Source organism: Brassica rapa, chromosome A02 (assembly GCF_000309985.2).
Source record: "Brassica rapa cultivar Chiifu-401-42 chromosome A02, CAAS_Brap_v3.01, whole genome shotgun sequence".
NCBI lineage: Eukaryota > Viridiplantae > Streptophyta > Magnoliopsida > Brassicales > Brassicaceae > Brassica > Brassica rapa.
In genome coordinates this window covers 15775395-15790253 of record NC_024796.2, presented here as the reverse complement: position 1 = coordinate 15790253, position 14859 = coordinate 15775395, and the positions used below count along the sequence as shown (strand labels likewise).

The 14859-nt window shown below is 32.5% G+C and overlaps 3 protein-coding genes across 4 annotated transcripts; 2 read left to right on the top strand and 1 right to left on the bottom strand.

Annotated features, from left to right (window-relative positions):
• Positions 1 to 8753: 8753 nt before the first annotated feature.
• On the top strand, positions 8754 to 10438 carry LOC103853300 (cytochrome P450 89A2). Its single transcript, XM_009130221.3, has one exon. It carries the CDS (start codon positions 8799 to 8801, stop codon positions 10320 to 10322), a length of 1524 nt encoding a protein of 507 aa, XP_009128469.1. The 5' UTR covers positions 8754 to 8798; the 3' UTR covers positions 10323 to 10438.
• A 477-nt stretch (positions 10439 to 10915) lies between these two features.
• LOC103853299 (YTH domain-containing protein ECT3) lies at positions 10916 to 13322 on the top strand. Of its 2 annotated transcripts, none has more exons than XM_009130219.3 (7): positions 10916 to 11144; positions 11368 to 11441; positions 11506 to 11727; positions 11805 to 12338; positions 12442 to 12654; positions 12740 to 12886; positions 12970 to 13322. In XM_009130219.3, the coding sequence occupies exons 1-7, from the start codon at positions 11117 to 11119 to the stop codon at positions 13093 to 13095; spliced, it is 1344 nt and encodes a 447-aa protein (XP_009128467.1). In that variant the 5' UTR covers positions 10916 to 11116; the 3' UTR covers positions 13096 to 13322. The 2 variants fall into 2 exon arrangements, with proteins under 2 accessions (XP_009128467.1, XP_009128468.1); XM_009130220.3 differs by having other exon boundaries at positions 11005 to 11144; positions 11371 to 11441; positions 12970 to 13288.
• On the bottom strand, positions 13307 to 14130 carry LOC103853296 (protein DSS1 HOMOLOG ON CHROMOSOME V). Its single transcript, XM_009130217.3, has 2 exons — positions 13862 to 14130; positions 13307 to 13644 (listed from the first exon to the last, which is right to left on the bottom strand). The coding sequence occupies exons 1-2, from the start codon at positions 14079 to 14081 to the stop codon at positions 13508 to 13510; spliced, it is 357 nt and encodes a 118-aa protein (XP_009128465.2). The 5' UTR covers positions 14082 to 14130; the 3' UTR covers positions 13307 to 13507.
• Between the last annotated feature and the right edge of the window lie 729 nt (positions 14131 to 14859).

The window sequence follows — 14859 nt, the reverse complement described above, 5'->3', positions numbered from 1 at the left end:
TTAGATTTTTAAAATAAATATATTTACATTTTAAATAAAAAGATATCAAAAGATATTATGATTAAAGTATTTTAAAGATTCTATGTATTATTATTCTTAATAAAATACATTTAATAAGATTTCTAAGTGATGGTCCAAATAAAAAAAAATCACACATAAAAAAAGTCATGACTTCTCTTTTAATATATAAGATGTGTAAGTTTATCTCCAACAATAAGTACCGAAACGAATCCGATATGAAATTCAGAATTACTCAAACGGTACCAACTTTTTTCATATCTGAATTATCCAATCTGAATGGCCAAGCACTGAACACTGGAAAAAATTATGAACTCAAATTTTTGCGTGGAAAAGTCTGTAACAACATAGAAAATATACAACCACAAAAAAAAAATATCTTGCAAAATCTGAAATTTTCTGTATATTTTAGGATAATAAATTATATACAATGATTTAATAAACATTAAATTCTTTAGGACATTTAAACCATAAAAAGACAGTCCACCAAATAACCTAAATTTAGAGAAAATGTCAGTCCACTAAAATGTTTTGAAATAAAGCGATTGTGTCGTCTTGTAGGTTTCAAGAAACTAACCATCGTTGCCACACAAAAAAAAAATTAGTTTCATTTTGGGCGAAATCATAAAAATGTTTAATAATTTTTTTAAAGAACCTTTAATTAAGAAACTTGCAATAGAACACATAAATATTTAAATTTCTTAATTAAATCTCTTAACTCATATTTACTACTTAAAATAGTCTTTAGGATAATGATGCTCTAAGATCAAGTACTTGACTTTTGTGAGCCAAGTTTACAAAAACATTAGATAAATATTGAGTCTTATATGCTGAATAATTTGTTCATATTAAACGTTCATTAAGTCCAATTTAAATTTTCCAAAATTAATAATAATTATCTTCTCAAAATAAACATGTTTAAGATAGACATTGGTAATCCAAATCATAAAAAACAATTATTAAATAATCTTTTTCAACTACCTATTAAATAATGTTAAAAGAATATTATAAAAAATTGAAGTACAATTTTTAAAGTATAAAATGAAATATTTAAATATAGACAATCCCGTCCTTTTAAAATATTTTTTGTTAATCAATATAAAGAATTTAGAGTCAATTGGCCAAAAATACAAAAAGAATGGCCAAATTAGGTATATGCCATGAGAATGCCAAATAGTGAATTGAAGTGGAGTAAATATACATATCTGCCCTTTTGCAAATCTGATAGATGAGTTTTGTTATAGTCCTCTAGGATCTTAGGCTGTATTTCGTAGATTTGCAACAGATTTGGTAAATATTTTTTTTAGATTTTCTAGGCAAACTTAAATCTGGACCATATATTTTCTGAGCAAAGCGGCGCATTAAATAACATATCCACGCTTAAGATTTGCCGATTTTACATAGAAAAAAATATAAGCAGGAGAGAGGCTTAAGCTTATTTCTCTTCGACTCTATAAAATCAAGTAACCAGAGAGCCATTCTCAGATCCATAAATGGTTCAAATCTATATCCTAAACCCTTCGGTTTCAATCAACCCAAATGCCTTTATACGGTTTCCTTTGACAATGGTAATTACATACCAGTTTACCAGAAAATAACCGTATTTTAAGTTTTCTAACCAGTTACAAATAATTATATCTGGTCAAAAATTATTTATATCCGTATTTTGCTATCTAACCGGTTACGTATAATCATATCAGGGCAATAAGATATGTGGATCCAAAAAAAAATTGCTACCATTTAACTTACTAACACAAAACCATTAACCAAAATCAATACAGATTAAACGCCCAACCTTTCATATCTAATCCCTAAATGGTTCAAATCTAAACCCAAAACTCTTCAGGCTCAATCAACCCAAATGGCTTCACACGGTTTCCTTTCATACTGGTAAGTAAAAACCAGTTCACCACAACAATAACCGTATTTAAATTCTTCTAACCGGTTACTTATAATTATATCTGGTCAACGGGTATTTATATCCCTATTTTCAAAGTTATCTAACCGGTTACCAATAATAATATCAGGGCAATTACATATCTTATTGTTTTTTTTTTAAAAAATAACCTTCCCAATTACTAACTGAAAACCATTAACCAAATTCACTACAGCTTAAACGCCCAACCCTTCCTATCTACTCCCTAAATGGTTCAAATCTAAACCCTAAATCCTTCTGTATCAATCAACCCAAATGCCTTTGCACTGTTCACTTTTACAATGTTAAAAAATGACTGTTCGCCAAAACAATAACTGTAAATAGCAGTAGAGATTAAACGCACAATCCTTCATATCTAATCCCTAAATGGTTTAAATCTAAACCCAAAATTATTTGGATTTAATCAACCCAAATGCCATTACTTGGTTAACTTTCACAATGGTAAGAAAATACAAGTGAAGCAGGAAAAACGGTTTCTCTGCCAAATACAAGTGATATAATATATCTGCCAAAACGTCCAGAGAATGTTGGTTTCTCTGCAATCTCTACAAGCTTTCCTAGCGGGGACGCCGCAGAACATCGACTTCATCATCTTCCAGAGCACGGATTATCTTACTGATTGCAAACGGATTGTGGTAAGGGGTGACTCTCACACCAACGAGTTCTTCGCCAAATGCAAACATCCTCTCCGGTATTGCAAGCGAAGGTTCCACCTCTGTTAAATTTTCCATTTGGATCCGAAGCCACTTTACACAGACGGACTGAAAATAAGAAATATTCAGAAACTGAATTTAAAAAGGATTGAATATGGATAAAAACCCTCCACATGAGTTCGAATTTGAAAGCAAGATCTGTAAAAGAAAATGTTTTTGAAGATTCAATTCTTCTAACAAGAGGATATGGATTAGGATACACAAATCTTATAATATCTTCACCTATGGATTGCATAATCTTTTAGATCGTACAGCAAGGATTCATTTGATAGGGGCATAATTGTATTTCTATTTCGCTGAACAGTACTTAATAGTACATAATGGTAGTTACCTAATTACGCCTAAAGCTATGGGTAGAGAGTGCAATTTCTCATTAACATGTCTTTTAAATAATTTAACTATAAATAAAAAGAATAAAAAATTTAAAAAATTCTATTGTTAGAAATTATCATGTATTTATAAAATATTTTTTTATTATTTTGCAATAAACACACAATAAATATTTATAAAACTAAATATTGAGTTTAGACTATGATATAAATATATTGTACGACGCAGCAGAGTATGATCCGAAGCGATGTCAGTTCACAATAGGACGGTATTGAGTAAGCGAGAAACACATTTTGATTTTGAATTAGACAATCAATATCATGAATACATTGTAATAATGAAAGTATTTAGGTAATTAGATATTAATATATCCTTTAAACTATAACAAAAATGTTAAATCTCGCGCTTAAAGCGCATATCAAAATCCAATTTCACGTTTAAATCAAATATTTTCCTGATCTTCAAATAAATTTTGATACTGTTTTATTTTCAGCTGTAGTTAAGTCTGAATTTTTAATTTACAAATAATGATTCTGTATAAAACATGCGCATGTATGATATGATTCTAAATCTTATAAATAACAATATAATAAAGCGTTGAGAAATTACCATATGTTTTTATAATTTTAATTGTTTTCATTTTATTGGTCATAATTTATTTTTATTTATTTTGAATGTTTATAATTTAATTTTTGTTTTTAATTAAAATATTTAATATTCATCTTCTTTAGAAAGGTTTTGGCGAGATTACAATTATCCAGTTAACCGGAAAAAAATAGTCTTAGGCTCCGAATGGTAACATCAGGTTGAATGGTGTGGGATAAGTAGATTAGATATTGTGTACAATTTATCTGCGGTACAGTTTAACTTTGGTATGTATAAGAAAAAAACATATTGCAGAACAATTATGGTTTATCTAAAATAAGTAATTTAAAACAAAATATAAATGGTGACACATATAATGAACAGTGTAACTACTAGATACATATAATATATTTCTATTTTACAAATAAAAAATCAGTAATACTAAGTTTAGAAATATTATATATATCAAATATGAAATTTAATATGCTTTTACTGAGATTTTATAGTTAACATCTTATTTTATTTTAAAATTTATAATTGCGGTAATTATCTTGAAAATTTAAATTGTTGAAAATGATATTTTATGATAATGATTTAATGTATATTTAATATATGTGAAAAATTAAATATATATCTTTAAAGAGAGAAGGTAGTATATTATAAGGATTCTTGTCTTTAAAATCAGATAACATATTATAATGTGAGGCAAGTAAAAGAATAACAAAAAATATAATAAATTAAGTTTAGTTTATAAGTCAATCATATTATAATTAGTATTTAATCAAATTTTGTAAAACATTATTCGTAAAACGAGTATGTAAATAATAGAAAATATATAGATTTTTTTGTCAAGAAAATATATACATTTACATATATTCTGTAAAATTATACTAATTTTCTTTAGAAATAGGATATATTATAATAAAACAAGGTAATAACAGAAAGAAAAAAAACTCCATTTGTTCCATATTATTTGATGTTTTACTCCAATGCACATATATTAAAAACATATATATATATTTTATCAAAAGTATCATTGACTTACAATTTAAAACTAATTTATTTAATTATAAATAGAAATAACAGAAATTCAAGTGGTTACACAGTTTTTTGCTTTTGTTTTTTTTTTTGGTTACACAGTTTTTGATAAAACTAAAATTACATAAGTTTGTGCAAACATTATAGATTATGAAACAATAAAATTTCTCTAAAATATCAAATATATTTAAACAGAGAGAGTACTAAAGAATGATGTAACCGCACCTTTTCTTCTTTTTTCTTATTTTCAGTTGCGGTCTACCAAAAAGCTGTTTGTATTAATACTTTTTTATTTTAATTAAAAAAGAATACTAAAAATTAGGGGTGGGCGTTCGGGTACCCGTTCGGGTTCGGGTCGGGTATTTCGGATTTTCGGGTATTTCGGTATAGAGGTGTAGAACCCGTTCGGGTATTTCTGTACTTCGGGTCGGGTTCGGGTATTTTAAGTTCGGTTTCGGTTATTTCGGATCGGGTTCGGATATTTAGATTTTGAAGAAAAAAAATGAAAATTTTCATTTCTCAAATTTCTTGTATTTAAATATATAACTTTTCGCTTAACTATTTTTTATTTTTAATAGATTGCATGGTTAATATATTTGGACATAACATTTTCAAACTAAAAAGACATTAATTTGGTTATTGTTTTTAAATTTTGGATGTAACTTTTTGTTAATTGCTGAAATAAGAAGTTTGACATGCATTTTAAGCGAATAGCAAATCATCTTCTACGTAATTGTATGTATATCATATGAATTTAAAGTATGTGTAGTATCAATATAAATATTTTATATAAAATGAAAGATGTAAACTATAAATATAAGGTTAATTATCATATGTTCGGTTATTTTCGGATATCCATTCGGGTTCGGATATTACCCGTTCGGGTTCGGATATCCAATCTCTCCTAATTCAATACCCGTTCGGATATTTTGCTACTTCGGTTCGGATTTCGGTTCGGGTTTTTCGGATTGGGTTCGGGTGCCACTTCGGATTTCGGGTAAAATGCCCACCCCTACTAAAAATTGCTTGAATGGTAACCAAATGGCGTTTTATACCTTGTCCAGTGGGGACAGCACTAAACATTCAAAGCATAAATTGTTAGGACATTTGAACCATAAAAATGACAGTCCACCAAGTAACGTAAATATAGAGAAAATGCCAGTCCACTAAAATGTTTTGAAATAAAGCGATTGCGTCGTCTTGTAGTTTTCAAGAAACTTCATCGTTTCCACAAAAAAAGATTAGTTTCATTTTGGGCGAAAGGCTGCATTTTTCACTTGTAGGGAAAAATATCTTCCGCTTTTAATTTTTAAAGAAAATAATAAAAATTCACAACATAAGTAACATACGCAACCGATGACGTCAGAAGAATCCATGATGGGCTGTCATTTGTAGTGTAGTACAAATATGTGAACCTAAAAAAGAAGTAAATCCAATTACTTTCTCGTCGGATATGTCTTTTTAATCTATACTATTATTTGAGAAATGAATTTACTTATTTATCATATTCTCCATAATTTTAATTAATTTGATTACTTATCATTTTTTCCATAATTTTAAGATAAATCATTAGTTTAATTGATATTATTATTTATTTTTCATTTGATATATATATTTATCATGATATCTAAAATAATTAATAACCATTAAACTATTCTATTGATATATATATATATATACTAGTATTACCACCTGTGCTATGCACAGGTCAATTCACTGTTTAAAAAATTATTTGATCATTGTCATAAGTGAATAAATATTATATGAACAGTAGCACATAATATTAGAAGTACATGCATCAAACAAAGAAGTTGAAATGATAAAATAATAATTTTGATATCATTATAAAATTGATACATTTTTGTAGAAGTTCAAAAAAATAATTATATATATATATATACCAAAATACAAAACATATACTTGAGATAGAATATTGGATGATTTGGTACAGAATAACAAATACCTATTAGTTTAGTGTAAATTTCGATACCATGAATCTAATAAATTTAATGTTTAAAATTTTATTGTTTAAAATTGACATTTTATGTTAATTTACCTAACATATTTTTAAGTACACATTTAAACAAAATTAACCTAGTTTGTTGAATTTATATGATTAAAATTTACAACTTTAGTTTGCCTTTTATAATTTAAAAAGAATTGTCTAGTAATAACTAAGTAAAGTAAATTCACCTTTGGATTCAGAAGCCTTGAACTCAACTACAATAGTGAATACTGAAAAATAATTGATTCAACAAATAAGACATTAGACAACAAATTAAAGAAAATAGTAGAGAATATAAAACAGAGAACACCTTTTTTGTGAGGCTAAAACCGTATGATTCTTTGATTCAACTGGAATATCATTGTGAGAGAGTGTAGTTATGGGTTTTCCACAAGAATAATATACTTAGGCTCCATCTATCTCTCAAAACCTGACTCCAGGAGCTGTAAATCAATAGATAGAGGAAGATTTAGATATATTATAATGATCTAAAATCGAATTTCTTTAAAATTAAAGTACACAATTGCTTCCCATAGTTCCACCGAACCAATCTAAAATCTTCTCGATAATAGACTGTTAAGTATTAATCCAAACACAAAATAGTAAAAGAATATTTTGGTGCAGAAACGTAATAGATGAATCATGATGTTTGATCTACATTCTATCAGGTTTGGTGCAGAAACGTAATAGACGTTACCACTGTTGCAATCTATCAGGTTTGGTCTGCAATTATCTATGACGTTTGGAATGAGCGTAATAGACGAATCCATGATGGCACCACCCTTCCGGCCGGAACCTATCCTGGTCATGAACACGTTTTGACAGGTCAAAGAAAAGGCCATCGCACTTTCGAACACAAGCTTCACCATTGGCTCGGAAGTTCATATCTTTCTGACGTCTCATCTGTATTTTTTGCTTTGCATTTTTTTTTGTGATCTCTAAGCATGTCTCTCTTTGAAAGAACTGTTGTATTGCTGGAGAAGATTGAATAAGAAACAGAAAATAAATTATTTATGTAAAAGAGAAAAACAGTTTAGAATCATGGTCAAGAATATTGAACGTGGGGATTAATTTCGTTCAAAGAAATATGGGAATATATTAGGATATAACTGCTAAGAAACACGGAAGAAGATAGTTTTTCCAATGATTTTTTTTAAAATGTATTTTCCATTTGTCAAAATTTGATTTGTCTAGTGACTTGTGCTTTAGTATATAAGGGATATACTATTATTTAAAAAAATAGTTTTTAATATATAACTATCATGATATTTATCACATTTATTTAATAAATTGATAATAACCATATATGCCGATAATATCTTCATTACTTTTATCTTATATTTAGTTTATAATTTTAGTGACTAAAATCATAGTTAGTTTCTCTGATTTTTATTTCTAATATTGATCAAATACATATTATTATAAAATATATATATGAGTATACTAATTTATCTGAATAAATCGGATTTTTTTTGGTTTATTCAATTTGATCGTTTAATATACAGAACCATATCTATATATTGTGGTTTGGTTTTAAATGGTTCGGTTTTACTAGACTGAACATTCTAGACTATCATTATTTTGTTAATGTGTTATATTTGTGATTTTTATAATCTTTTCACTGCCACATGATTTCTTTTTAGCCTAAATATAATGTGTGTTTAATTTCAAATATAAATTTTTTAATTTAATTATTACCATTAAAAAAGATTTTAATTCAAAATCTACATCACATAAATAAAAATAAAACTTAAAAAAAACATAATTTAATACGTTGATTACTAATATAAATATTGAAATTTTATAATTTATAATAATTTGAAATTTATATCTAATTTAATAATTATATTTTGTTAAAAAAAGCATTAAAGTTAACAAAATATTAAATATATATATATATATATATATATGTGCGGAACATCAACTAGTTTTCTATTAGAAATATCTCTTTCCACGTAAGATGATACGAAGACCGCACAAAAAGAGATAATCACATTTTTATTCAATTATAAAAGCAATTTATGTATGAACACGTTCTAATTAAAAAAAGGTTACACGTAGGTTGACTATTTGACCAACAAAAACTTGTTTACATACAAGATTTGGCCAGACACGTGTCTACAACGCTATATATACGAACGGAGAAAGATTAATAAGAAAGGAGATAAACAAAATGGAGATATGGTTACTACTCATCGTGGTTTCTCTGAGCGTATCTCTTCTTCTCCATCTCCTCCTCCATCGCCTACGTAACTCATCCTCTCTTCCGCTACCTCCTGACCCCAACTTCTTCCCCTTTATCGGAACCATCTGGTGGCTCCGACAAGGCTTAGGTGGTCTCAACACCTACCTCCGCTCCGTCCACCACCGTCTCGGCCCAATCATCACCCTCCGCATCACTTCCCGTCCCGCCATATTCGTCGCCGATCGCTCCCTCGCTCACCAAGCTCTCGTGTTAAACGGCGCCGTTTTCGCGGATCGTCCACCCGCGGCTCCCATCAGCAAAATCGTGTCCAGCAACCAGCACAACATCAGCTCCGGGTCTTACGGGGCCACGTGGCGTCTTCTTAGAAGAAACCTGACTTCCGAGATTCTCCACCCTTCCCGCGTGAGGTCTTACTCCCACGCTCGCCGCTGGGTTCTCGATATCCTCTTCGATCGGTTTCGCAGGCATGGGAGCGAAGGAGAAGCCATCGTTGTCGTCGATCATCTTCACTACGCGATGTTCGCGCTTCTGGTTCTTATGTGTTTTGGAGATAAGCTTGACGAGAAGCAGATCAAAGAGGTGGAGTTTGTTCAGAGGAGACAGCTTCTTAGCTTTTCGAGGTTTAATATCCTTAACCTCTGGCCTACGCTAACCAGATTGATGTTCCGAAGTCGATGGGAAGAGTTTCACCAGATGAGGAGAGAGCAAGGAGATGTTCTGCTTCCTCTGATTCGTGCTCGTAGAAAGATCGTTGAAGAGAGGATGAAGAATAACAAAGACTACGTGCAATCGTATGTCGACACTCTGCTGGATCTTGAGCTTCCGGAAGAGAAGAGAAAGCTAAATGAAGAAGAGATCGTGAGCTTATGCTCCGAGTTTCTCAACGGTGGGACCGACACGACAGCTACGGCGTTGCAGTGGATCATGGCGAATTTGGTGAAAAAGCCGGAAATTCAAGAGAGACTATACGAGGAGATCAAAAGCGTGGTTGCGGGAGAAGAAGGGAAGGAGATTGAGGAAGAAGAGGCACACAAGATGCCCTACCTCAAGGCCGTGGTGTTGGAGGGTCTCCGGAGGCATCCTCCAGGACATTTCGTGCTACCCCACAGCGTCACTGAGGACACTGTGCTGGGAGGGTACAAGGTACCCAAGAGAGGGACTGTTAACTTCATGGTGGCAGAGATTGGGAGAGATCCGGCCGTTTGGGATGACCCAATGGAGTTCAAGCCTGAGAGGTTCATCGGAGAAGAAGAACCCGTTGATATAACCGGAAGTCGGGGGATAAAGATGATGCCGTTTGGAGCGGGGAGGAGAATCTGTCCAGGGATTGGGCTGGCTATGCTGCACTTGGAGTACTATGTGGCCAATATGGTGAAGGAGTTTGAGTGGAAGGAAGTCAAAGGTTATGAAGTTGACTTGACCGAGAAGCTCGAGTTCACTGTCGTTATGAAGCATCCGCTTAAGGCTCGTGCTGTGCCCAGGAGAAGTTAATCATGTTCGATTCTCTTCTTTGGTTTAGTTTAATCTTCTCAAGATGTGATCATATGACGCAATGTGTACTTTGTTTGCTGGAGTAGATGATAAATAATAAAAAGCTTTTATTTTCCTCTGCGCATCCATAACGTAAAAGTTCACTGCAACCAATTCCTACAGTGTTTTGTTTGTATGGTGGGTCTAGAATAGTGGGATTTTTTATTATTCAAAATTCTTATTTGTCTTTCATATTTGAATTATCATAAAAATATTTATTAATCAAAAATGATCCAAACTTATGCACATTTAAAATTTCTTGTTTACATTTTTATTTATTTCAGAGTATCACTTGTTGTTAATTATTTCCAGCATATAAACAACGTGTTTGTATATTCTAACATCTATTTTGGTTTAATAAAAGTGTCTACAAGATTGAGGGTGTTTTACATTTTTACTATTTACCATGCGATATGTGCATATCCATTTATTTAATTATCACAAAAAAAACTCTCAACAAATACGTGATTGAAAATTTTCCAAACTCACGATTAAATCAAATGTAAATATATATTAACTTTCGTATTGTCAATAAAAGTTTTCAATACACAGCATGTTAGTCATTTATATTTTTTGCAATATGAATCAATATTAATGCTTAATCGAACCGGATTTTCTGGCCTCGGTTTAATTGTTGGCGTAAGGATGGAAAAAAAAAGAGTGGAATATAAATAGGACTCTCAAATTCTGCTTAGGGTTTTGTTGTTTTTTTCTCTATCGCTCACACTCCAAGTTTCCGCCGCAGAGACACAGCCATGGCTACTACCATTTCTCCTTCCGATCGTATCCTTCACGCACGTCCTTTTCCTTTTAACCTGATCGTAGCTTGTCACTGTCATAGTTCCGCTTGATTTTATTGGAAATTTCATTTCTGTGTTGGGTTTTGCTAGGGTTTAGACATTAGCTCTCTTTGTTTCGCTGTGATTTCTTGTTGTTCTAGGTTAGATCTGTTGTATTTTTTTACTGTTGAAAGCTGCAAATATTGTTATTCCTTCATTATCTCTAGAAGCTGCAGATTTGCTGCACAATCTCTCCCTTGATGCGGAAACCATGGTCAAAGTCCCTGACACTGGGAATAAGGTATCTCTCTCTCAAGCTACTGTCTTCTCTTTTAGAGACAAGTGGTAATCCCTTCATTTTGCAGGATGTGTATGGCGGAACTAAGACTGGCAAGACTAATCTTTTACCCAACAATGTTAGAGCTGTGACTGGATTGAACCAAAAGAAACTTGCTTTCAATCAAAAGGGCTCCTATGGTACCTACCCTACTGGCTATTATACTCCACCCTATCAGTACCCGAGATACGGTTATGACATGAACTATGCTTCCGGAAAGACCAACATCTCTCTTCAGTATCCCCACCTGGTATGTTCAATAATTGTCCATCATAATAATAATAATAACAACAACTTTGTATTGAGTTCTGTTTGGTTTTATGGCAGAGTACATATCAGGGACGATCAGGAAGCTATGGTCAGTCCTTCGGATACAACATGGACAGCATGTACTCAATGTATGGGCCTTACATGAGTGGCTATGGATATGATTCTTATGGTTACGGCGCTTACAAGCAAACTCCAAGTTGGTACAAGACAATGGCTTACGGGTTTTCTGGGTATGGCAAAGAGAACTTTGCTGGGTTAGACGAGCTGAATAGAGGGCCAAGAGCCAAGGGCTTCAAGATTGGCCAAGAAAGTTCCCAGCCAGAAACTCTGAAAGAGCAGGAAATCGAGAAGAAGACGAGTGAAGATGTTTCTCTTCCAGATTCCAAGGACTACAACAAGGAAGATTTCTCTGAAACCTACTCCAATGCGAAACTGTTTGTAATCAAATCATACAGTGAAGATGATATTCACAAAAGCATCAAATACAATGTGTGGTCCAGCACCCCCAATGGCAACAAGAAGCTTGATGCTGCATATAATGAGGCCAAAGAGAAGTCAAATGGGTCCTGTCCTGTTTTTCTAATGTTCTCTGTAAGTGAATCTTAAATTTTATAAAGACTCCATTGACTTTTGGATTTTTTTTATTCCAATCTGTCTAAAGAAGAATTCTGAATGTTTGTTTAAATTTTTACAGGTAAACACAAGTGGACAATTCGTTGGTTTAGCTGAGATGGTAGGACCAGTAGATTTTAACCAGACAGTGGAGTACTGGCAGCAGGACAAGTGGATTGGTTGCTTCCCTGTTAAGTGGCACATTGTCAAAGACATCCCAAATAGTTCCTTGAGGCATATAACTCTGGAGAACAATGAGAACAAGCCAGTTACAAATAGCCGAGACACACAGGAGGTCAGAGTGTGGTTCTTACTTCTCTCTGGTCATGTTGTTGAAGGTTAAAAAAAAACTAAAATTGTTTGTGTGGATTAATCTGCAGGTAAACCTAGAGCAATGCATGAAAGTCATCAAGATTTTCAAGGAACATGCAAGCAAGACATGCATACTGGATGATTTTGTATTCTATGAGAGTCGTGAAAAGATAATCAAAGAAGGCAAAAAGAAGCAGCAGCAATATAAAAAAAAGGTAATGTAAAATTTTAAAAGAAAACAAAAAACAGCCCTTATTGTGTGTCTAATTCTAACATATAGAGATTGTTATGTTTTCAGCAAGCTTTAGCTGCCATTGACAAAAAGGCCACTCCCAAAGACGAAACCAAAGAGACAAGTACAGCCCCACAAGTTGCCAGCGAGATATCACAAAACGGTGTTGCTGAAGTAGCTAGCGCTTGCTGAATGCAGCAGTAACTTCAGCTTACTTACGTTTGGGCGGGTTTTTTTTGTCAGTTTTCGCTACCAAATTTGCTCAATCTTTCTTAGTGTATGAGTTTGCGCCAGTTTTCTTTTTCTTGTTCCTAAAGATCGGTTTAATGTTGTTGGTTTTGGTGCTAGTAGAAGATATAAGTTTCTATCAAACTTTTTATTTATTTATTGCGTAGATGTATCATTGGGTTCTACTATCACTGTCATGTTTCATTCAAGATCCATAACGTTTAGCTTTTTAACATTAAAACATACCTAACCAGGCAAACACATTAAGAGAAAATGCAATCATAAAAGTCGAGATTTATTACAGCAAAGATAGGAACTTGCATCCAAGAGTAAAATGTGCAGGGAAAGGAGGTAAGAAGCAAATCAAATGAAGACCTCATTTCTTATCAGCAGAAATGGTCTCAAGTTCCTTCCTTAGCTGATGCGAGAAGTCGTCACTGACATCATCATCGTCCCAGTCATCTTCCCATTGCAGACCAACTTCCTTCACTTGCTCCTCGTTCTCCACCCAATCTTCTCAAGAAACCAAACAAGAGGTCAGATACGAATCAGATTCTCTCTTTTATTTCTCCAACCAAAGAACATTACAACTACCAGACTCAGTCAGTCTCTTAATAGATCCACCACTACAAAATTTCAATCTTGGCTTTGCAAATCGGAATCCGAATCTTTTTTATTATCACCAAAAGCATACGATGAATAAAAAAAAAAAAACGAAATAGAAATCCACCTTGGTTGATTTCAAACTCCTCGAACTCATCATCGTCCTCGAACAGATCCATCTTTACTTCTTCTGTCGTCGCCTTCTGCTCTGCCGCCATACGTACAGATCGAAAAATTGTTACTTTTAACCGACGTTGGAAGGATAATCTCTCGTGCAAGCAAGGAGCCCTAACTTCTCTTATCAGCGAAACAGATTTTATTGCTCCATTGTCGAAATCGACCGACATTCGTAGGTCTGGGCTTTAAGTGGTAGGCCCACTAAGTAATGGGTCTTCAAGCTTGAACTCGATGGCAAGATATTATCTAATAAAAAATTCCGTATAATTTTGAACTTTTTATGAAATACCAGGTTTTCGTACTACGCGCGGAAATAATAACTTAATTTATTTTTTAAAATAATATAGATTGTCAATACATAATTAGTTTACGATATTTTTTTATAAAAATATAGGTTAAATAAAGTGCCTTCTTTTTATATTTATGTATGATTATAAGAATATATTTTGTTAAATTTTTACCTAATTATTGTAAAAAATGCTGAACATTAGATATTTTACTGAATATTGGTTTAGCAACTCAAGATTTACAAAACAAAATGGAACAATGTAGACAAAATTGACTAACAGCTGGAAAGTAGCAAAATTAACCTATCCATCACATAAGTATATAAGAGAGGGTTGGAAAGATTTTGGATAAGACACAATTGTGTTCCTATAAGCCTATGTTTTACAACTCGACAAATTTTGTTAAATAGATGACCATTGGTGAAGATGCACTGTGGACTTCACTTGGGCTTTACCATTTATATTTGAATGTGCCTCACTGACATCTCCCTTCAAACTTGGGGTGGGACTAGCTCTTGCACCAAATTTACCTCTAAGATGAACAAAGGCTTTTGGAAAAAAAGATTAAGTAAAAATGTCAGCCACTTCAAGCCAGTTTTGTCGAGTCTCAATTACTCCCAACGCAATCTGCTCTCTTATATAATGTCAGTTTGTATCAAAA

Coding starts and splice junctions, on each gene's coding strand:
- LOC103853300 (XM_009130221.3), top strand. CDS start 8,799: ATGGAGATATGGTTACTACTCATCGTGGTTTCTCTGAGCGTATCTCTT.
- LOC103853299 (XM_009130219.3), top strand. CDS start 11,117: ATGGCTACTACCATTTCTCCTTCCGATC. Junction 11,442..11,505: donor TCCCTGACACTGGGAATAAG/GTATCTCTCTCT, acceptor TTCATTTTGCAG/GATGTGTATGGCGGAACTAA. Junction 12,339..12,441: donor CTGTTTTTCTAATGTTCTCT/GTAAGTGAATCT, acceptor AAATTTTTACAG/GTAAACACAAGTGGACAATT.
- LOC103853296 (XM_009130217.3), bottom strand. CDS start 14,081: ATGTCGGTCGATTTCGACAATGGAGCAATAAAATCTGTTTCGCTGATA. Junction 13,645..13,861: donor GGAGTTTGAAATCAACCAAG/GTGGATTTCTAT, acceptor TTTCTTGAGAAG/ATTGGGTGGAGAACGAGGAG.